This window comes from Plectropomus leopardus, chromosome 2 (genome assembly GCF_026936395.1).
Source record: "Plectropomus leopardus strain MGB_pleo_1.0 chromosome 2, ASM2693639v1, whole genome shotgun sequence".
Lineage (NCBI taxonomy): Eukaryota > Metazoa > Chordata > Actinopteri > Perciformes > Serranidae > Plectropomus > Plectropomus leopardus.
In genome coordinates this window covers 19535525-19558520 of record NC_142177.1, presented here as the reverse complement: position 1 = coordinate 19558520, position 22996 = coordinate 19535525, and the positions used below count along the sequence as shown (strand labels likewise).

General features: G+C 39.2%; 1 protein-coding gene across 1 annotated transcript; it reads right to left on the bottom strand.

The window, feature by feature from the left end:
• Positions 1–259: 259 nt before the first annotated feature.
• prkcda (protein kinase C, delta a) lies at positions 260–18425 on the bottom strand. Its single transcript, XM_042504007.2, has 18 exons — positions 18260–18425; positions 13862–13991; positions 13500–13699; positions 13344–13410; positions 12205–12361; positions 11696–11727; positions 11447–11532; positions 10765–10894; positions 10582–10682; positions 9152–9248; positions 8855–8985; positions 8063–8236; positions 7886–7977; positions 4752–4814; positions 3747–3885; positions 3424–3612; positions 2969–3097; positions 260–1288 (listed from the first exon to the last, which is right to left on the bottom strand). Exons 2-18 carry the CDS (start codon positions 13968–13970, stop codon positions 1130–1132), a joined length of 2055 nt encoding a protein of 684 aa, XP_042359941.2. The 5' UTR covers positions 13971–13991; positions 18260–18425; the 3' UTR covers positions 260–1129.
• Between the last annotated feature and the right edge of the window lie 4571 nt (positions 18426–22996).

Here is a 22996-nt window from a genome sequence, read left to right as displayed (position 1 = left end):
TTTCATTGCAGGACTTTTACTTGTAACTGTTCCATATATATGAGAGGGCAGGGGTGGTGTAAATAGATAAAAACATAAAAATACACAAAATATCTTTAAACACAATACATTAGTGCAATTGATCCCAAAATGAATATCTGTATGGATGTTCCAAAATAACAGCAAAAAACTACATTAATTACGTGTCACATCTCACCTTACCGAAGTCTGCCCTGTCTAAACCCTCTACATTGCAGCTGTTTAAAAAAAACATCAGATGTGGGAGTTGATGGTTTTTTAATCAGATGTAAAAGATGGAGACAGTAAAAAAAGTACATCCTCAGCGAACCGATATACATGTTAAAACAAAATACATATACATTGTCTATATACAGCATTTCAGTAACTACCCACTTATTGTTTAAGGTGGCGTACCTTTACTTCACCTTTTGCACCTGACTGCATCCGACTGTCCACTGACTGGTCATCTGAGAGCAGCTGTTACAGATTCAGTTTGTTCTTTACATGGCACTGAAGAGTCAATCACCACCAGCTGTTCTTTTTCAACATGATTCATAGAGTCAAAGGCATGAATTCAGACGTTTCAAAGACAGATAACACACATTATTAATCTAAATTTAAAGATGGACAGGGTTGGGGTTTTTTTTGGTCTGAGATGTGTTTACATGCAATCAGCTCATTCACACAAACAACCTACATTTGAAGTAAACAGCATAATTTTTTCTATGGGTTTCTTCCCATCTTTATACTTTTTTCTCCCCCACTTGGGTTGAACTGAATGTTACAAAAAGGAACACAAAATGCCTGCAAATGGTAGCGGTGACGTCAAGTGGAATGTAAAGATTTTCAACCTACCCCCCTAATATTATTACTCATACAGGCCTTCACAACCTAGACAAATAATAAGCATGCACACAAACACAACGTCAATATGTACAGTACAAGGGCATGTTTCTACTCTTATCGTTTTTACTCGTACCCTCGGAGAGTAGTTTGTGCTTACAATAAGGTCACACGAATACTGATTGTGGAGCAGCTCGCTCGTGTGCAAGTTGAACAATGTGACGGAATAAGGGAACTGTCCGTAAGCAGTAGAAATGTGACCCAGCTCTGACTGCCATCACAACAGTCACTTTTCTAAAAGGTGCTCCATCTTCGGGTTGATGAATGAAAAGCCAGCAAATGCCGTCTGATCCATGGAGTCTATGAAGTTCTTATCGCTGTAGGAGAGACGAGGCTTCTCACTGAGGAACTCCCGATCAAAGTTGCTGCAATCATTCGGTGCTTTCTGTAATTGACAATAATGGTTATCAAGATACCACGTTTTTAAACTTTGATGTAACTGTAGCAGGGTTACCACACATTTTTAACAATCAATTTTTAACACTTTTCCATAATATTTTACCTCATCTAATGACTTTAAAACAGGCATGGTAACCACACGGTTGACATTTCTGCAATCAAATTGCCATACTAAAAACTCAACTACAACTATTTTTGGCTGTTTGTCCTTATTGCCCTTATTGATTAGACTGTGTAAAAACAATTACATCCACTGAGTGACAATACTGCAAAAAAATATTGACATCTGAGAGCTGAGGAAAAAATGGAAGTTGATTGGTAGAAAGTGCTCTTCTTCTCTGAACTTAATGGGACACAAAGTTGAAGTCAGAAAAAATATTATCCGATTTCATGTTCTACACCTCTTTATGATTATATTTTTGTTGAATGGCACGAATGTTACAATCTAATGTATTCTTATTTTACGAGGGAAAAAGTGGCTGACCGCTCAGCTGAGTTGCCAAATGACAGTCGGAGACCTGACGCTATCTTTACTTCAGCATAAACACTGCATTAGATCATGACATTTATTGCCAATTTCCTTTTTAGACTGAGTTATGTGTTTTATCTTATGATTGGCCTTTATATAAAGACATTTACTCTTAACTTGAAAGGATGGATTGGTTTCATTTAGCACAGTTAACTTACACTCTTTGTTTTTTTGCCCACACACTTCACACTAGGGTTTCCCCCTGAAAGTCAGAGATTTGAATCATCAGTCCGAGACCCCTCAGTCTACTGAGATAGATTCAAGTCGAAAAGTCGTGTTGTGATTTTTGCTAGTCAGTACACTGTGCAGTGTACTTCTGGGGACATTTTGGTAGCCACATATTGCAGCGTAGTGAGTGCAGTGTTGACTTTCATGTTGCTCTTTGGTAGAGGCTGCTAGGAAAAGGTAATCTACACTGTAAGACTCAGAGAGAACACTATCATTTTCTTTTCTCTTCTGCTTAGAAGTGGTTAAAATCCAGCTCACAGCAACTTGATACAATACAGTATCTGGCTTTTGTGAATGTGTGATGAACAACACTGTTCATTAATTCATACAGAAACAGAACAGCTCTCTCATTTTAGTGTAGAGGGTCAGACTACATTCACGAACGCACCCTATATTGCATGAACGCAGCTATTAGTCTGAACTTCCTGCTGAGCCCCATTCAAACTTTACAGCTTCACATGAACTCATGACTCATGACACATGACTCATCAAATATTTATACTGAACTGAAAAATAGAAATAAAATCCTAGGTACCCAAAACAGGATAATTTCTTTTTTTTTTTTTTTTTGCAAATCAACAACCTGCACAATGTGCTGGTACAAAAAATGGCATTGAACATGTGCCAACACATTTGTAATATTGATAATATTTATAACAACCTGTGTTTAAATTCTAAATATAGATCTGTTTTTTTTTATAGCTTTGGTACTTTCGATGCTATCGAATGTATCATTTTAAACGTAAAAAAAAAATTACTACATTTTTTGACAGCATTAGGTGTCAACAAACGTATCTCAGCAGAATGATAAAACAGGCGATGATGACAGATTATAGACATGCGTTAACACTGCATATGATACTTTTTTTCATAAGTGAATCCTCAGTGACCTGTATGTGAGGGGCTTACCACTTTGGGTTTGAAGGGGGGTTCAACCTCTCTACTCTCCAAAGCCGGCCAGTTGATGGCCTTGAAGAAGGGGTGTAGACGGATATGACCCACGACTCCAAGCCTGCGTGTGGGATCTCTCTCAAACAACTGTAGGGAAACATAGTCGGTAGGGTTAAGTGATGAATGCATCTCATTAAATCTCAAAACTGGCTTCTTTTCAGCTACATATCTTTACATAATTTAATTCAATTTAAACTGATTTAATCAACTTCTAAACACTTCAAACACTGGTGTCACTGTAAACACATTTCAGGTACATAGCTTTACATTATTTAATGCAATTTCAACAGATTTAATCAACTTCTAATCCTTTTAAACCATAAAATAATCAAACATGGAAACAACCGACTTTCCCTGAAGCACCGATGGTGCCCTATGACAGATGTATTTTGTATAAAAGCTTTGGTACAGACCCGCTCAAGCAGGTCCTTGCACTCCTTGTTGATCCAGCGAGGATAGTGGGGAGTGTCCATGCGGATGGACTCAAACAGCTCATCTTCATCATCCCCATGAAAAGGTGACTGGCCAACCAGCATTTCATACAGCAACACCCCAAATGACCACCAGTCAACGGAGAATGAGTATTTCTGCCCCAGCAGGATCTGAGGTCAAAAATAATGAATAAGAGTTATTCCAGGTGGACAGAATTTGTTGCTTGCAGAACAATGAAAACAAATCAGCTGCACATTTGAATATTTCCGAATGAGAAAGAGTCTCAAAGTATGAAACACTCTACCTCTGGAGCGATATAGTCTGGAGTACCACAGAAAGTTGTAGCACGATTCTCTCCAAACACGTTCTCCTTACACATGCCAAAGTCGGCAATCTTTATGTGTCCCTCATGATCCAGCATCACATTGTCCAACTTCAGATCTCTGAAAACAAAACACAGCAAGACTGGAAACAAGCAGGAATAATTCCAAAGATAATAGAATTGGATTTGGAATTATGAGGTTTCATCTGATGATTTTGAGTTAATCAAAATAATGTTAGAATGCCACTTCAGGCTTGCATGTTTTAAATGAATTTTTAGAGGATTCAAATATGTGATTAAAAAATGATGTGCCTTAATAGTTTTGCCAGATGGACTGTGAAATCTTGAATGCTCACAGTTTGCAAAATGCTTTCAAGAACTATACCAGTGGTTTTGTATCTCTTATGCTTTAAATAAAAGTCATACTGATGACTATTTTTTAAAACATAACTTAAATCTAAGTTTAATTTTTTCCTGGCAGCCACTGAGTTCAGACCATTTGACTATGACTTGAAGCTTGCATGAGATAGGTAATCCATAACTGTGAATATTTAGTTCACTGGTTATGTGTTGATTTACTAGACATTTAAACAATATAGATAGTAGAAGTTAAACAATATTCTTCCATGGTTATGCAATTGCAAGTAGTTAGACTGGTTTTAGGGTGAGCTTTTTTACTGCAAGAAATGAACAAATTCAGTTTCCTCAACAGACCCTGCTTGCAACTGCATTACCACACAATGATAATCAAACTTTCAGAGAAAAGAAAACGTGTCAAAATGCGTGGGATTACCTAACCGAGCAAGTTTCAAGTGTCATCAAGTTCATTTTCACATTGCACTTGCAATGTGTCTCTGCCTTTATTTTGTGGGAGAGAGGAAAATAATCCAATATGGTCAGCTGTGATGTAAAGAATATGGTATAATATGAAAAATTAAAAGTGTGGTCATTTAATGCATGTACTGTGGTGTATGTTTTTGCTCTGACCTGTAGATGATCCCTTTGCTATGTAAGAACTGAAGACCACAAATGATCTCAGCAGAGTAGAATCTGGGGAGACAAAAGGCAAAAACAGACAGATATCAACGACTCGTCTCTGGCAGAAAGCTACAGGTCTGCACTGTGGCTAGCTCACTAGTGAGTTGGCAGCTGAACACTGGTGTCACTGCAGACTCATTTCAGTGTCGAGCTGAATTATTGAGGAGGACATTTGTATGGAGTAGCAGACAGGTGAATAACGCTCTCATAATGTGAAACCTGAGAGCCGCGGTGCGCCGAAAGATTAGCTAACTCTGACCTGCTTCTCTTGTCATCTGTATCAGGTGAAACGATTGCGTCTTGAGAGAAGATAAAGCAGACTCTGCTCTAAACCAATAACTTGTCATTCACAGTAAATGACTAACTGACAAGAACTGAAGAGTGTCAGGTTTTATCTATTTATTATTTCTCATTTAATACCCTTACAAGTTAGATGTGCACACATGTATGAACGTGCACATCTAAAACTGCTCTACAAACAACACCGCAAACACAATACAGAAAATAAAATGAAATCAAGATATGTGTAAGGAAGATGGGCTCCGCTATGTGAGGAACGCTGAGAGTTTTGACTACACTCTGCAGCTCTGGGTCAGCGGGTTAGCAGTAGCAACAGGGAGAACAGGGTCTTTGTGCTGACAGAGATCACCAGAAACTCTGCGGTTCAGTTGCAGCCTGAGGAAAAGTATTGCAAAACTAAATCCAGGAGATACTTTTCATTCCACTGTGACAACTTGTGCAGCAACACCCAAGTTTATTTATCATTATATTCAAACATATATGCAAGCAAACATGGAAGCACATGAACATATTGTGAGATAATGAAACAGTCCGCTCCTGTTCTTCACTCACTGAGGAAAAATTATCCACCCAGGCTGAATAGTCACTGAGTGAGGAGGGTTTTAGTGGGTGCCAACACAAGATCAGGTGTCTGTGTTTGCTAAGTAGAGAATTACTCCTGTCATCTTATGGGTGCAGGACACAGCCACCAGTTTAACTACAGGAAGTGTTACAGCAGACCACATTTAAATGTCAGTGCTCAACCTACTTTTTAGACTAACAAGAGTATGTAAGTCTAATCTGCATATCTTGGCTGTCCTCTGATCTTGTGTATTTTTGCTTCCAGGTTTGTGAACATGAAACTACACAAGACCTTGCTGTTTTCCTTATTTGTTTATCCTTAAGTTCCTCAAAATAATAATTAAAAAATCCTCTACAACTGGGTAAATTCTGTGATACAATTGAAAACACTTCAGAAAAGCAACTAATGGTCCTTGTGGTGAGACAGATCTCTCGACTATCACTGTTTTGTTTCAACAAGGTGAAATCAATATGCTATAATCAATACGAATTCAGAGTCTTCGTAAATGAAATTCCTTTTCAGTCAGTCCTGTCACCCTCAGCCGTTATTATCGGTCTTTTATTGAGAGCCTCATGTGTTTTTCATTTATCTGCTGGTTTCACAGCCTCTCACTGAAAGACAGATACAGTCTAAACAGCATAGTCAAAATCTGCTCTAAGATCACAGGAGTGACTCAAAGGTACTTGGCCACTTTTTGCAATCAACAGATCCTTCAGAAAGCAACAAGTATTAACAAGTGTTTTAGCGTCTTCTGGACAGAATCTTGCAGATGAATTTTCTGTTGCCACTGGGGCGTTGTTTTGTTTTACCTGCTTGTAAGACTGACAGCCATTCAAAATCTTTTATTCCATCTGCAATTTATGTTTTAAAGTCTCTGTAAATGTAATCACCTATTTGATTTTATTGTTTTTTTATTTTATTGACAATGAAACTTAACTTTATTACATTTGTGGATTCCTTTATTCCACTGAACTCATTGACATATTATTATTATCTATTTATGTGTCTATATGTTACTGCATGTGTACACAGCAAGCTGTTCAAACAAGTTGCACCCGGTGGGATTTTAATAAAGTTAATCCCAAATCTGAATATTCACTAGTGACTGGGACGGGGGTCTTTGAAGAATTGGTCTCACAGCACCTGCAAAGCAATGTTTCACTACCACCTCTATGCTTGTAAATGTGAGACTTTTTAAAACTTTAGCTGGCAGTGGCTCAGGTGCCACAACACCCTCTTTTACCACTGTGCTATTGTTTTTTGTTTTTTTTGGAGGGATTCCCACAGAGTGATGAGTAGAGAGGTGGGTGGTAGCAACTGATACCTTCCCTTACACAGTACAGAGGCACTGAGAGCTGCTCAGTCCTTACAAGGCCAGACTTCTAGTGAGCAGCAGCTACAGTAAGTGACACCAGCCCCCATCCAGCAGGGTTCAGTATATCTTGTAAACAAAAAAAAACCCATAAAGGGAGAGAGATACAAAGAGATACGCAGAGAGTAAACACTGGGTCGTCTTTAAAAGTGCCTGCTTTCCATCAGATCGTTGATTCTGTATGTGTTAGTCCCTGCACAGCTGCAGGGACTCCAGAGCGCTGAGTAATGATGGCAGGTCAGGGTTCCTGCAGTTTAAGGCAAGGTAGATTTAAGATTTTTCAATACTTTTTAATGCCTCCTGGAATTAAGTTTAAGACCAATTTTATTTTACCCAAATGTTTATTGTTTCATAAAACAATGACCTTTTTGTCCAGTGAAGAGTTAGATTATCTATGTAAAATGTTGGAAAAACAACCCTTTTTAGAGTGGAACACATGGAGGACTATGAACATATGATATCATCATGAAAGTATCCACTGGGTTTACCAACAGAAGTGTAAAATATCTGGAATTTCTAGATGGTTTTCTGGGCAATTGGCTTGGATTCCTATCTTGGCAACTTTAAGAAAGGAATTTAAGAGGTTATTTAACCAAAAATTAGATGTTACCAATTATTGAGATTTCACAATGCAGCTTCAGAAAAACGATTCATAAAATCTAACTTACCATGTCTGAGACAATTTGAAAGAATAATTTAAGTCAGTTTAATACCAATAAAGGCCTAATTTTTAGATTAAAGAATCCAATACCTTTTAAGACTTTTTAAGGATCCACTGTAACCCTGCAGGTATTGTGTGTGGGTTTTCACTCTGTATATTATTATGTCTGCGTGACAGGTGTGACTCACGTTGATCTGTAGAGTTCAAAGCGCCCTCTATCCTGAATATGAAACATCAGGTCCCCTCCATTCAGGTACTCCATCACAAAAAACAGATGCTCCTGTTGACAAATTTCACTGTGAGTACTGAGGATACAATTAAAACCAATGATGTTGAATAGATAAAAAAATAATTAGATTAACTACCTTGGTTTGGAAGGTGGAGTAAAGGTGTGTAAGGAAGGGGTTTTCCCAGGCTAAAGCCAAAACCCTCTTCTCTACCATAGTGCACTCCACATCATCATCCATCAGCACAACATCTTTCTTCAGAGCCTTCACTGCAAAATACTCTCCACGACCCTTCAGCTCTGCCAGGAGAACCTGTGTTGTGAAGTAAGGAAATATAGGAGAGAATCTTGTATTGTTCTTAGTTTTATTAAGAGCGGGAAGCTTGAAATGTTAATTAACTCTTTGAAACTTGGATCGACATCAGTTTTCTTGTGTAAATGCCTTTTAAAAGCATTTAAACCTTTAAAAAAGTGGGCATATTGGTTTTACTTCTTTAAAAAACATGGAGAGAAAGGCAATCAGCAACTTGGCGTGAAATGTCTTGCAAATGAGAATAAGAATAGTAAAACTTGACAGGAGAGAGAGAAAGAGAGCGACAGAACAATATATTTATTCATTTATTTTTGCACTTTTTCCAGGTGATTTTGTTGTTTTTCTGTCGCCAATTTCAGTAATTTTTTGTTTTTGTTTTTTTTAATCATTTCTTGTTGTGTAGCTCATTGCTTTCTTGCCATGTTTTCTCAGGTTTCAAAGGATTAAATACCTTATCTTCAAGTAATAGTTCGATAAAACACCTACATTATTTAATGACATCAGACAAATGTTGCTGACTGCAGTATTGTTGATTCACTCATGGGCATCCTCTCCCTCTAGGGTTAGGGTTTTTAAAACAGCAGTTTAATATTTAACTTCACACTGACATGATTGTACCTTGCCAAAGCTGCCTTTTCCCAAAACCTTGTGGAAGGTGAAGTTGTCCACGTTGATGCGGGTCAAATGGGTAATACGAGACTGAGGCCGTGGGTTGGACCCCTCCCACAGTCTTCCATAGGGAGATGTATCTAGTGGACATACAATTACCACACATTAAAATGACTTATTCATGTAGTTATCTAAACACTGAACAATGTTGCAAATTATTTTTCAAGTCGTGTTATCAGTACAGAGCCTATACTGCCCAAATGACTGCATGTAAGTTCATACACATACAGAAAAACACACACTGACCATTTATATCCAGTTCAGCAAGCTTGTTCACCTCATCGTAAATTCCAATATCAGGCAGATTAGGCAGGTTCGGATCTGAACGGCGGGTGGACGACTTCTGATAAAACAGATGAAGAAAAAAATAGTCATGAAGTAGCCAGACAAATAGTTTCCCAGAAGTGGTTAACAACTAATTGTGTTACATCTGCTGTGAACACATCCTGTCTGATTCTTCTCTTTATCAGTCATCATGTGCACTGAATGTCCCCAAAACTACATTCATTTAGAGGCCTGAAAAAAGAGAACAAGCAAACTAGGGGTTCCACAATGAGCCAGTCCTCAAACACCAGATGTCACACCTTCAGCAATTCGTCAACACACACTGGGGCTTTGAAGTTCCACATCCAGTATGATGGTTGGTAACACTTTATTTTGATGGTCCACTGTTTATGATGAACTTTCTATCACAGGATTATAATTTGTTAGTAAATAATGAATATATGAACTGGATTTACTCCGTAAAATGAGGTCCAGAGTTACAGCTAGGATAGTGACATTTTGTTGATAACCTACCTTGGTCATACACTAAACTTTTACTACTTCCAAGATCAGGATATTTATGTTTCATAATAGCTTTTTTCAGATGCGAGACTGGTCACACTCTTCTGCCTCATCTTGCATATTCTTAATCTTCATTCAAAACAAAGCTGCATCCAACATGATAAGTGAACATTTTAAAGTGGAAACAGTCAGTTTTTCCACTTTTTCCCCCTAGTGTTTCCATGTGGTATTATTGACAGACATCCTCTGTGTTGTAAATGGAGCCTTCATTGATCAGGAGATCATACCGGGTGGCACACAGAATTGCACAGTGAAAGCAAGGCTTGTAAATGCAGATAGTGTCATTATTCTATAGCCATTACATTGTGCAATCAACATTTACCTCATAAGTTAAAGCAATGAAAGTGTCTAAATCCACTTACATTTTTTAATAGTTTTTTTTGTCATGATTTTTATCTAGATCACAACATGCAGACATGTAGTTGTCAGGATGTTTTTAATGTGGTTTCTTTTCCCATTTATAATCACTCTATCATTAAAAAGGCAAAGTTATTGTGATTTTTTTGTGATTTTTTTGCCACAAGAGAGTTCAGTACCACCCCTGGACTTGGACAACATCCAAAATAAGTGTTACCAAGCTCGCTTCAGACTCGCCTCCAGACCAACTACTTGTGAATACAAAACAATACCATTTTTGTAAGCATAAATGTTATCTAAACCATCTCAGTATACTTGGAGCTCAGAGATAGTGTAATCAGATATCCACAGTGTTTAAAAGGGCCATGGCATGATTTAATTAGGTGGTATGTTAATAAAGTCAGACTTGTCCTTCAGTTTGGATTTGACTGGCCCATGCATTGAATAACTTGTGACTGCTTCCGTGAACTCACCTGGCCAACTTGCGTGAGCGCTTCAGCTAGTAGTTTTTGGTTAATACCACAAAGGTTGGCTACTTTATCCTGACACTTGTGATGGACATTCATGGCACAATCTACAAATGAAACAAAAATTAGCTGTTAAAGATAAAAGTGCACTTACATTCCAATAATAATTCGATCATATCTGCACTGTACCTTCACACTTGAGGCCTTGTTTGACAAGACCCCACAGCAGACTTCCACAGTGGTCGCAGAAGGTGGGACTCATGTAGTTGTTGGTCTTGAAACGGTGTGGCATGTCAATTTTAAAGCGCTCCTTCTGGAACTGCGGGGACAAATGGGATTCCTCATCTCCATGAATGATCGGTAGCAAAGGAATTGTAACCAGTGGCCTGCGAATCCTCACAGGCCTGCGCACCTGCCTCATTTTTTTTCTTTTCTTTTTGTTTCCCTCTCTAAGCTTATACTGTCAGGGACCACACTGCGGGATAAAAAGTTCCCTGTTTGTTCTCATGTCTACCTCTACACTGATTTGAAGTGCTCCTCTGAGACCACACCCAGTGTGTGTGCTTGATTATTTCCATGTAATCATTATCTATGTCTGTTGGTCTTTGACTGTCCTTATCCATCAATACTGATGATCATTGATCATTATTAGATGTGGACCCTGACTGGTGTCTGCCTTTGTATTAAACTCTGATTCACCAATACCCTCCAGTTTAAGGATGTTACCATCATTGTTCAGACTGTTAAGATGGGATAATTTACTACAACAGCAAAAACTAGCGTTAGAAAAAGCCCACACTAGACTGAAATTGTGAGACATATGGAGAACGCTCACAGTACATGCTGTACTGCACAAATATGTGATACGTACCACAGTATCCCGACTGTTGGCAGCAGTACCGGTACATCTGCCGATGATTTTGTCTATGCATTTCTTATGGATGGCTGCATTGCATTCTGATTTAAAGAAAAAAAAAGACATTTGTGTATTTTGATCCAGCATCTGAGCATATCAAATACACCATACATATTTTTATTAATATACTTCCTAATGCATTAGACTGCCATTTAAAGAATTGCAAAAAAACACAGTGGAGTTTTTTAATTATAGTACACTTACGTCTGCATTTATAGCCTTGCTTGTTGAGTCCCCTGTGGGAGGCATGGTGACACAAATGGGTCAGTCTGTATCATTCTTTGATCATGTGAATGTGAATAGTTTGTTGATTAATCAGTTAGAGATAACGAACAACTGCAGAACACCCATGCCTTCTTCTATAAACTTCCTCTCCTGAGACCAAAATAGTCTTCAAAGCACATCCGTAGCCTCCAAAGACGACAAACATTTACATAACCACAGACAGATGTTACAATTTAAAGAGTTAAATTGGCCTAATAGATTTGATCAGTAACACTGCAAACAACCACTTCATCTAACTCACTTTGAGGTAAATGAGCATTGAGCAACTCAGAGGGCATTTAAATGCTGCCAAATATCAGAAAGTTCCCAAACACTGTTTTTAATCTCATTGTGCGTGTTGCTGTTGTTTATCTGATCTGTGGTTTATCAGCTCCCCTTTAGCTGCCTCGAAGGTGTTTTTATAGGGCTGAAGAGTTGGCCGGACTGACCAGACAAATTCTCTGCACACAGAGCAGAAAGTGGGCTGTCTGAAGAACGTGGCGATGAACTCGTGGTTCTTTATGAAGTGGATCTTGGCCTGTTTGATGGCCCCTCGTCTACGGTTCAGGGTAGGAGCCTCTTCCTCCTTGGCAGCCTGCTTATTCTCTTCAAGATACACAAAGAGACACAGATCAGTCACCCCACAACACTGTAAAGGAAAAACAAAAGTCATTTTGTGTATGTTACAAAAAGGCTGTCTTAATGATAATCTAATGGACACCCAAAGAAACTGCCCACATGAATGTCTGTGAATTATAAGACTGAATTAGCAAGAAAAACTCTTACAAGTGGCTAGACAGTCTGTGTATATATGGGGGTAGGGGCAAGAGGTTAAAAATCAAAGAATGGTAACTATAGACTGACCTATAGATTGTGGAGCTATTTATAAAGTTTTATCAACATGTATTAGGGTAAAGTGAAGAGCAGATGTAGAGAGGATTCACCCACTTTTCTACTCTGCTCCATTTCTCATTCAGCTTCTCAGTGATGGGGTCTAACATGAACACATGTGGGCAGTTTCTGCATTTATTTGTGTTTTGTGTTTTCTGTGCTGTGCTGATTTGAAATGGGTGTGTCTAAGTTAGAAAAAAGGTGATGTCACGTATGTCTGTACACTGAGGGCTAGGGCTGGGCAATATCTTGTAATTAAATCCTTATATAATATGAGACTCGATATCTTCTTAGATTTTGGATATCATATTATTGTTAACCTTATTGGGGTTTTTAAACTGACTGTTCTAGCTGTTGTATTATTTGCCTTTACCCACTTAATCATATCCACATTGCTGATGATTATTTATCAAAAATCTTGTGGTGTAAATCTTTTGTGAAAGTACTAATAGTCAACCCTAAAATATCATCACAATACTGAAATCAAGGTATTTGGTCAAAAATATTGTGATAGTTGTTTTTTTCCGTATCAACTTGCCTCCAGACTGGTGACAACCCAAAGATGGGCCAAAATCAGGGAACCAGAGAAAAAAAAAACCAACCAAACAGCTACGGAAAATTTTACAGATTACAGAAAAATGTCCACAAGCAGAGAAAAGGGGAAATTAAATGATGTTTTTATTTTTATTTAATTTACCTGTATCACCTCCCTCGAGAAAATACTGTACTGCCATCATTACTTTCCCAGAGGGATGGAGATCGACCTGAACACACATTAGACACACCGACTGTTACACATACACAGCATGAGATATCGCTCTGCAGGGAAAGAGGACAATCTGAAATGTCCTACCCAGAACTCAGCACGCCCGTTGGCTTTCTTGCAACGCTCAGCAAGGACAGACACTCCAACAGTGACCTCAGCCAGCGGCTCCTCTGCTGTCTTCATTAGCAGTACCTCAAGCACACGACCCTCATAGATGTGCGCATCAAAAGTGGCCTTCCAAGCCGGGTACATGGTGGGTTTTCGCTGAACCAGGGTCTTGCCTCGTTCTAAGGAAGAGCATGAGAGAGAAACGTACAGAGCGAGAAAAGAAAGAAATGTCTTTGATGTTTTCAATCACAGGAAATTTGGGTGATTTATGACATCATTTTCACAGAAAATGCAACTTCTGTTAACGACAGGGTGGTGTAGGCTATCAAAGAGTTTCTCACCAGTTGTCAAGGCCTCCTTCATCTTGATTGCACAGAAAGGCGGGTCAGCTAGAGCAGGCAGGATGCCCAAGTCGTACGAGTTAAAGGCGATTCTCAAGAAAGGAGCCATGGTGACGAGTACCAAGGTCACCTGCTTCCAGAGATGGACAAACACAGCGTCACCCTGGTGACATACATTATATCTATAATGACATATTAGTTATACACACAGTTAGAGTTCATCATCATATGTTATCATTGCATTAACACACTGTTGCATAATTTGCAGCAATACAGCTGAATCAAAGGTACGCATTGAGATAAGTGTTACAGGTATCTATGTTTAAACTGAGACCAAACAATATCAAAGAAACAAGATAACAAAGTGCTCCTTTAATTGATGTCTGAGAAGCAGTTTTAAAACATATTTATGACATCCTGTCAGACATGTGCATGCACACACAAAATCAGTAGATGGCTGGGTCAGCAAGGACAGAGCGACTTCTGCTGAGGTCAAGTCAATTATATTTATTAAGCCCATTATCACAAATTACAAATGTGCCTCTAGTAGCTTTGCAATCTGTTCACCTCTATCCTAAGACCCTCAATTAGGATTCAGAACCCCCCCCCCCAAAAAAAAACATTTAACAGGAAAAAACTGGAAGAAACCTCAAGAAGAGCAACAGGGCAGGAATCCATATTTCAGGACAGACGTACATTCAATAGATATGTTGTGTACAGAATAGACCAACGTAAAAATCTAAACTTGGAAATGTGTCATCTCACTCTTCTACTAAGTCTTAACCACATGGAGGAAGGCCGCGAATGTTTTCACACGTTCATCAACAACACCTGCTTGTGTGTGAGGGACCAACTATTTTTTTAAAAAGATTTTTTTGGGGCTTTTATTGCCCTTAATGGACGGGACAGTTTGAGCGTGAAAGGGGGAGAGAGAGAGGGGGCAACATGCAGCAAAGGGTTGAGGTCATAATCAAACCCGCGGCCACTGCAGCGAGGATACAACCTCTGTATATGGGGTGCTGCTCTGTCCACTGAGCCACCAGGCGCCCTGTGAAGGACTGAGTATTGATGGTGTTTTGTATGAGATTCCAAAGGTGGTTGTTAGAGGTAAAGAAAACAAAACAAAACATAATGATCATATGACCTATGTTCCAATATAACACTATAGCCAACTTGTTTGTTGGAAAAAGGCTAATTAAAGTCAACTATTGAATAAACAGTTCAAAAGCATCATTTTGGGTTCTTGTGATGAGCATTTGTCTTTTTTTTAACCAATCTGAGACAGAATGACCGAGTAATTAAATTATTGGGAAAAAAAAATGGATCAGAGATAATGACCACCAGTGGCATGGTATCCCTGTGCATTAGGGGTGAAATATATACTGACATATTTGTGGGAAATCAATATCACCCTACGTACTGGGCTGTTGGCAGTTGCTGATTTTTACTGGTTGCATAAGCTTACATGTGCCTAAGATGGAACCTCAGTTTTTTTTGTAAAAGTCTATACACCACCAATTTCTGTAAGTGTAATGCAAAAGGTGACACTCATCAATCTAACACGTTGGCTGGGCCAGGCCCGTAAGTCACACCCTTGCATATTCTGTCCAACACCTCCATGTATGAAACACATCCACAATGTTAAATGTGCCAACATCATTTCAGCCTCTGCTGCTTGGTTGGCTCTCTGTCACTGTATTTTCTTGACTATAGTTTCTGAAAGACTGCAGCTGCAATAGTAGAGGTGTTTTCCTGTACCACAAATGCTGAGCAGGCCTCAGCATGTTACTAATCCAAAAACAAGCATGCAGCACACCACAGTAGGCCTAGTTGGTATTCACAATCCTGAACCCATAACCGCCCACACTGAGACCAGAAAAGTAAGACACTGAAAAAAAAAGAAAGAAAAAAAAAAGTATGCAATACAAGGGGAAGTTGATGAACGACCATATTCACTGACTCACCCGCGGCTGCTGTGAGCTGTGATGTCAGGGTTTTTGGAGTTAATCAATAGCAAGCACACTGTGCTATTGAGGGCTGTAGTGATTGATTACCTAGCAGACTGTTCATGTGCAGTTTCGATTTGTTCCATTAGTTAAATTCAGTAGTTATGTCCCCTGCACCAGTATAGTGTATCTTGCGAACTCCCACCTAACTTCCTAACATTCATTTTTACACAACTCAATTCCTGATACCTGCATTAATGACCAATAGAAAAGCGGGCTTGTCAGCAGGGCTCACAAGTACTACTACAAAGGTTAAACTATGTAATATTACATTATCATTCCTAGAATAAGGGCTTTGAAGCACTGTGATCACACTAAAGAACTCTGTGTTTGTGCATGATTGATTGTATTTAAACCTTAACATCTCAAAACATATATAAGCAGCTATAATACACGTATTGGATGCATAGTGTATAATACAGTTGTAGCAGTGGCATTAGTAGCCTGTCTACAGGTATATCAGCCGGATGTAATTATAACACTACTATCAAGCTTTTTGACAATTATTTGGTTTAATAAGTGAAGGAGGCACACATACACACAGTGAGGACAATTCTGTCCACACAAGTTTAGCTTGTTTTAGCACTCATTTCAATATGTGAAGTGAGCTGAACAGCTGTACTCACAGTTACATGGATTCTCCTAGTAAATTCTATGTCAGAAGGATTACGATATTACACTTAAAGGTGTGCCATATCATATTGTTCACAATAATACCAGTAGACTTTTTAATATGATTTTTTTTAAAATCATATTGTGATAATGGCAATTTTTCGACTTGTTCACATAATGATGTCATACCGTTACGCAGGCAACAAGCATGACTAAGACCAAATTTGCTACCCATTAATTTTATTCTTTACAGATAATTTTTGTTTATTTTTACTGAATATGTGAGGGCAAATTATTATGTTTATGCTGACATATAAATCTATCATGCTTATTTTGTTGCAATTGTACATTCTTGTAATAAATAATGAAATATATTTTATATTTTTCAGTATTTTGTTATATGATCAAGAATATTGTTAGTGTAAAAATACCCTGAAATATTATGATATTATTATAGGGCCATAGCATCCACTCTTACACTTGAGTAAAAGTAGCAATACCACATTGTAAAACGACTCCACTGCATACAGAAGTCATGCATGTGCTGTAATGTATCAAGAATAAAATGTACTTGTGAAGCAGAGAAAAAAAAGTGACAGAGAAATAGGGAGGGAAATAGTACCTCTGCTCTACTGTGACAGGAAAAAGAGAGGGAGATTGTATGGTGATATGAATGTAATGGCCACCTCAAAACATAAGCAATAAATCTGCAGCCTATCTGCATCACACCTCACTCTTATTGCTTGTGATGAAAACTTGTACTCAAATGCAGCCTACTACTGTGTCACACACATAAACACGCACGTGGTGAAATCGTAATTATGCTATAAACACTTTACAACCAGCTTTAAAGCCTGCACGATGTTAAACACAAAGTAACATGAAGCTGGTGCAGTGATTTACACCACAGCTGGGACCTTGCAACCATTTGAAGAGTGCATCTGATTTTCTTTATGCAAAATTTCTGTCACTGAAGGATGTGGTTTACTGTTACTTGCAGAGATGTCACGTCACGCCACAGGCAACTGAATGATATTGTCCTCATAACACACATCGTCTGTTTATTTAAAAAAAAAAAGAAAAAAAGACTCCCTTTTTGGCTGTCTAGACCTGCCTGCATTCCTCCTCGCGCCCGGTGTTACAACGTATCCTGTGACCCGAGAGATTCTGTGACCTCAACTGGAATTCCATACAGGCACCATGGCAGCACAATTGTTTAGCTAACCCTTCGTTAAAAACTGTCAAAGTGTCCCCGAAGAGTTAACACAGGGTTACACATTTTGAGAGATATCATAGCACAAAGATGTGACCAGTATCAATCAGTTTTAAAACCTCACCTGTCACTGTTAAATCAACCAGTCTGTGTGTTCATGCATCGTGGAGCCTGTAGCGGCACATAGCCTCATCTGACAGATCACAGATTCCGTCGCACCGTTCGAGTTTAATTAAAAGAGGATGCGGAAAAAGTTGGTCAGGGTGGTTATTTTAGCTCGTTACGCGGTGACAATGTTTTAAATGGGCGTAAAACAGGCGTAGACTTTGTGTTAACGTTACTACTGTAAGTTGACGTACGTTTTCAATCAGACAAACTGTCAAAAATTAGCAAACGTTAGCGCCAACGCTCACGGTCAAACGAGTGGGTCGCTACAGTTTGTTCCACAGTAGATGAAACAAGGATAGGGGGTCTGTTTGTGGGTATTTGAGCAAGTCTTTCCAAAACTCCAAACAGCCCAACTTTTGTGAAAACCTCGACTAAAAACAATATTGAAAGCAGCCTCACCTCGCCCTGCAAACTCGACGCCGGTTCTTTATCCCCGCAGCACGACGAAAGTTGCAGTTTTCTCTTCCTCTCGTTTTTTCGCTCTGTGATTCCGTCGATTGAGGAAGTGTGGCGCGCGCTTGCAGTGGCTTTCTCGGCAGGCTGTGACGTTTACCTGCTACACACACACACACACATACATACATACACACACACACACACACACACACACTAAGCGGTCCGTGTGCCCCGCTAGTTTCACTGCACCCAGTTGCCCTATTTTGAATAAAGGTCCTGTCTGTTATTACAGTGTTTAATGGGTTGGACATTCACTTGAATTTCAAACAAAAACACGTCTCAGCCACACGTTTTGCATCTAAGCCCCCGTGGCTGATTGACACGTGCGTCCATCACTGCAGACCTGTTGCTCACCTGAGCTGGCAGGAACCTGCCCAGGCAACTTTAACTGTAGATACAATCTGCATTGCTGGTGAGTGTGCCCTAGATTACTGCAGCATAGCCTAGCGTGTGGGGGAAGAGATGGTTTTTTTTCCACTTAAAGTGTTTGTGTGGCAGGGGGTGGGGTCACGTGGCTGGTTTACTGTAGGCTGCGGGGGTAGTTTTAAGGTTTGAGCGAGTTTTTTTGTGGGTGAGGAGGTGGCAGATTTGGCTCCTGCAGCCAAAGGATATTTTCTTGTTCTAAACTAACACAGCAGCACTCCAAATTATCCACATCCTTTATTTATTTCATGCCTGCACTCACCCCCTCACACACACACACACACACACACACCCTACACACACATCTAAATTTATGTTTGTACAAATGAGCAAGGGCAGGCTATTCTCATCGGATGACACTAATAAAAATATTGTCTGGAGTGAACAAAAACATAACTGAGGAACGTGGCAGATGGATTCCTGCAGATTGAGTCCTTATTAGCTAAATGTTACAATTTAGTTTAAGAGTATGAGAGTATATGTGCTGCTGTAAGTGAATGTAAGGTGAACCCTTCCAGGGACAGGCTGACCGGGCACAGGTGTGCCAGTGATCCCCTCTCTGCTCCATGGACTTACATAATAAGCAAATTGTGAGTCATGGCAGACACAGGATGTCTACAGTCAAGACTAGGTGTGTGTGCACTAAAAACCTTTAATGCCTGGCTGCTCTTCTCCGACTCTCACAGATGCATACTCAAAGCTTGAGGAACCCCCTCCTGCTCCTCTTCTAGCAAACACACACACACATCTACACATACCAACTGTTATGATCTGCCCGTGGGATGTATAGGCTGAAGAACAGGCGGATGTTAAATTTAGCAAACAGAGCAGATGCACACAGAAACTCCCCATGCATGGAGTGGATCCACATGGCTGTACGACTCAGCTTGGACACACACAGAGAAAGTTACATCATTTGTAACTGAGTTTGCTATTATGATGTGTCAATATATTAATTGGTTGTTATTTTAATGGATTCACCCCAAGAAGTTGCAAGATCAATCTCAGTTTTCACAATATGATTTCCTATGATTAGTGAATATCATTACATCCTCTTGGCATCTAAAAATCATTAAATTGAAACAATCCGTAAAAGCAAAATTACTCTATAGTCAAATTGCTTACCTATTATGTCAACACTAAGATCAGAACCTACAATCAGGGGTCACAAATGCAGTTTGACGTTGCCACTGTTTAAACTTATATCTCACCCATTGTGGTAACCAGTGGTTTAAACATTAAAGGATCATCTATAAAATAGGGCAGAAAAAGAAATACAATTTTATCTAACAGGACTGAGAATGTGTGTAAAGTGGACAGGTCACTGTTGGCAAAGCATGTTGAATACAGTACGTTCATTTAATATAAGTCGAGTGTTGCTTAGCATAAGACTATCTCTCTCCAAAGAACTCAATGCTCATTAAACAACAACAACTTATAACTTGATAGCTTAATCCATACAGAAATCCAACAGTAAATCCACAGACGAAGACAATAACAGATTAAGCCACTGTGATGTCACCTGTTATTTGTTGACTCCAATTTTAAACATGAATGTATAAAGGGAACTGGACAGTGTTGGAGGCAGGCCCTGTCCACTCCTACGAAAGATGTTCAGCGGCACATGACATAGGTGTCAAAAAATGTTGCAATTTCATGAACGTACTGAAATAGTACCAACTATAGGTGCGCCTATAGGCTACTCTATATATCAAGGGTTACACCACAGTTACGTTACCTAACCAATCTTGCAGCTGTGCTGGCAACTTTTGAATTGATGGCACCCATCAATCACTCAGAGCAGCTACACCCTTAATTATGTGTAACTTTAAGCATTAATAAAATGCAAACAGGTAAGTCATATAAAAATTCACACCCATACAGTTGTCATGAGCAGGGAAATTGACTGTAGAGATCAGACTGTAAACATTTAAATTTTGCTGTTAAATTGGGCATTTTAACATGAGGGTCTACCCAGCTAACAGGGAACGTTCCCACAACCTTGGCTGATGTTACCTACAAGTTGCTTTAATGTTTTAAACAAAACATTTTAAGCTATTGTTCAAAGAATGTTTTAAGGACGTTTATCTTTTCAAATAATGTCCCTGCAAGGTTAAATGCTGAAGATGTTACATTATAACTGTCACATATTGAGGATGTTTTGGTGATGTTGAAAGATCATAGAGTGTTCTTATATAAAACGTTCACACAATGTTACATGAGAACAAAGGAAGAACATTTTCAAAACAACATTCAGAACACATTATTGAGGCCTGAGATTACAGAGCATTTTCAAATGAAAATGTAATATAATGTGATATGTTAAAAAAACAAAAACTATTTTTGTATGTTTATAAAGAATGTTACCTTAACTTTAAGAAGAATGTTCTGGAATCTGATAGAAAACTTGCCACTGAAAACATTATTAAAACATTGCATTGGTTGCATTGTACCATTCTAAGAATGTTTTTAGAATAAAAAAATGCTAACAGGAATGAGGATTACTCATATTTAGAACCAGCCTCAAGTGGCCATTCGAGGAACTGCAGTTTTTTTGCACTTATGCATTAGCTTCATTTTTCAGCCCCTGAAGTTGCCACTTTTGTAAAATCCACAGTACTTTGTTTTATGTGTGCTGTGCCGGACTATTTCTTGACTTTCTGGGGCCTTTTCTGGTTGCTTGGCAACTGGACCAAGAAATAGTCCAGCACAGAACCCCCCACAAAACACAACTGGTCACATGAGACATAATGTATTAATTAATGCGCTTTAGAAGTCCTTTTTGCTGCCTTTGGACAGAGGCCAGCTGTTTTGCCCAGTTTCCAGTTTCCATAAGAGTGGAATAAATCTTCTCATCTAGTTCATGACAAGAAAGCTAGGAGTCCTTTTTCCCAAAATGTCAAACTATGCTTTAAATATAAACTCTGACTATCTTTGTCCAGGTTCAAAGACTGCACAGATTTTACATCCCTCAGTGACAGCTGCCAGCCCTGCTGACACGTATTCCCTCTCTGCAGATAGCTGCCGGTGACAGAATGGTCACAAGAGAATGGAAAGCACGACGCACGCTCCATGTTTAGGCACCAGGGACAACGAATGTTCAGTCGTAGGTGCAGAGTGTGCTGAAGGCTGTGTGTTTCTCTCCATTTGTCCTGTTGAGGGAGAGTGGGCTATTTAAAGCTTTAGGGGAGGTGGAATAGGTGTAACATTGACTTGGCAGTGTAGGCTGCAAAAGAGTTTGCAAAGTGGGACATAAGAGTGTGTCCCTCTGTTCTTCCAGCCCCTCCACATCTTTTTATTCTCTCCCTCTCCCCATCTCTGAAGGGCGCCAAGATACATGAGGAAAGGTGCAAACCCAGAAATGTCAAACCAATGTCAAGGGGACACGGCTATTATCCCCTTTGTCGTATTTCTCAGTATTTTTTAATTTAAATCTTTCTGCTATTACATAATAAAGTCTTTTCTTTACCCCTGAGGATCTGCCGCCCACACAACAAAGATGAGAAGGCATGCTGTTGTAACTCACGACATCAACAAAAACACTGCATTGGCTTCTCAGACTAAAACTGAAAATGGCCAGAAAGTTTGTCTCCAAAAAGAACTCTGCTGTCAGAGCATCATGGGCAAGACAAAAAAAAGCCATATATGAGAAAGTTCAGATCATAAAACTATTTCAGCTTCTTTTGCATCAGCCGCTGATGACTCCTGAGGCTGAGCACGTATACCAGAGCTGAATGCATCCGACCGTATTGAGTAGGCTGTGTGTGTATGATTGATTATTTGCTTTTCTCTCCATCGCTCCTGCCTGCAGCGATATGGAAGTAAGCTTGGATTATGACACTGTTGCTGCCCCACTGTCAAAAGTCTGTCAGACCCACAGCAAGCTTTCAGCACTTGTTGCGATAATTAATTAGCACATAGAGGATCTTTAAAAGTGCAGCTGGGCTTTCCAGTTTGTCTTGTTTATTCTTCAGCGAGCTCAAGTTAACAATTTCCTGATTCTTGCTGCTTTGCAGCGACCAGAAAAAACATAAGCAGAAGTAGTATATGGTAAAAAAAAAAGCAAACAGCAAACTGCTTTACATACAGAAGCTGTGAGAAAACACTTCTGTATTCAGGTGAACTGGGTTATTTATCTGATTTGTTCTTGTGTCTTGGCAACTACTCAGTGTCAGTGTTGTATAAAGATGACATCAAGTACATTTTCCACTCAGCGCTGAAACACAGCCAATTAAGAGAGGTTATTCCAGCAGAAGG

Coding starts and splice junctions, on each gene's coding strand:
- prkcda (XM_042504007.2), bottom strand. CDS start 13,970: ATGGCTCCTTTCTTGAGAATCGCCTTTAACTCGTACGACTTGGGCATC. Junction 10,895..11,446: donor CCAACAGTCGGGATACTGTG/GTACGTATCACA, acceptor TTGTCCCCGCAG/TTCCAGAAGGAGCGCTTTAA. Junction 3,886..4,751: donor AGCAAAGGGATCATCTACAG/GTCAGAGCAAAA, acceptor TTTTGTTTTCAG/AGATCTGAAGTTGGACAATG.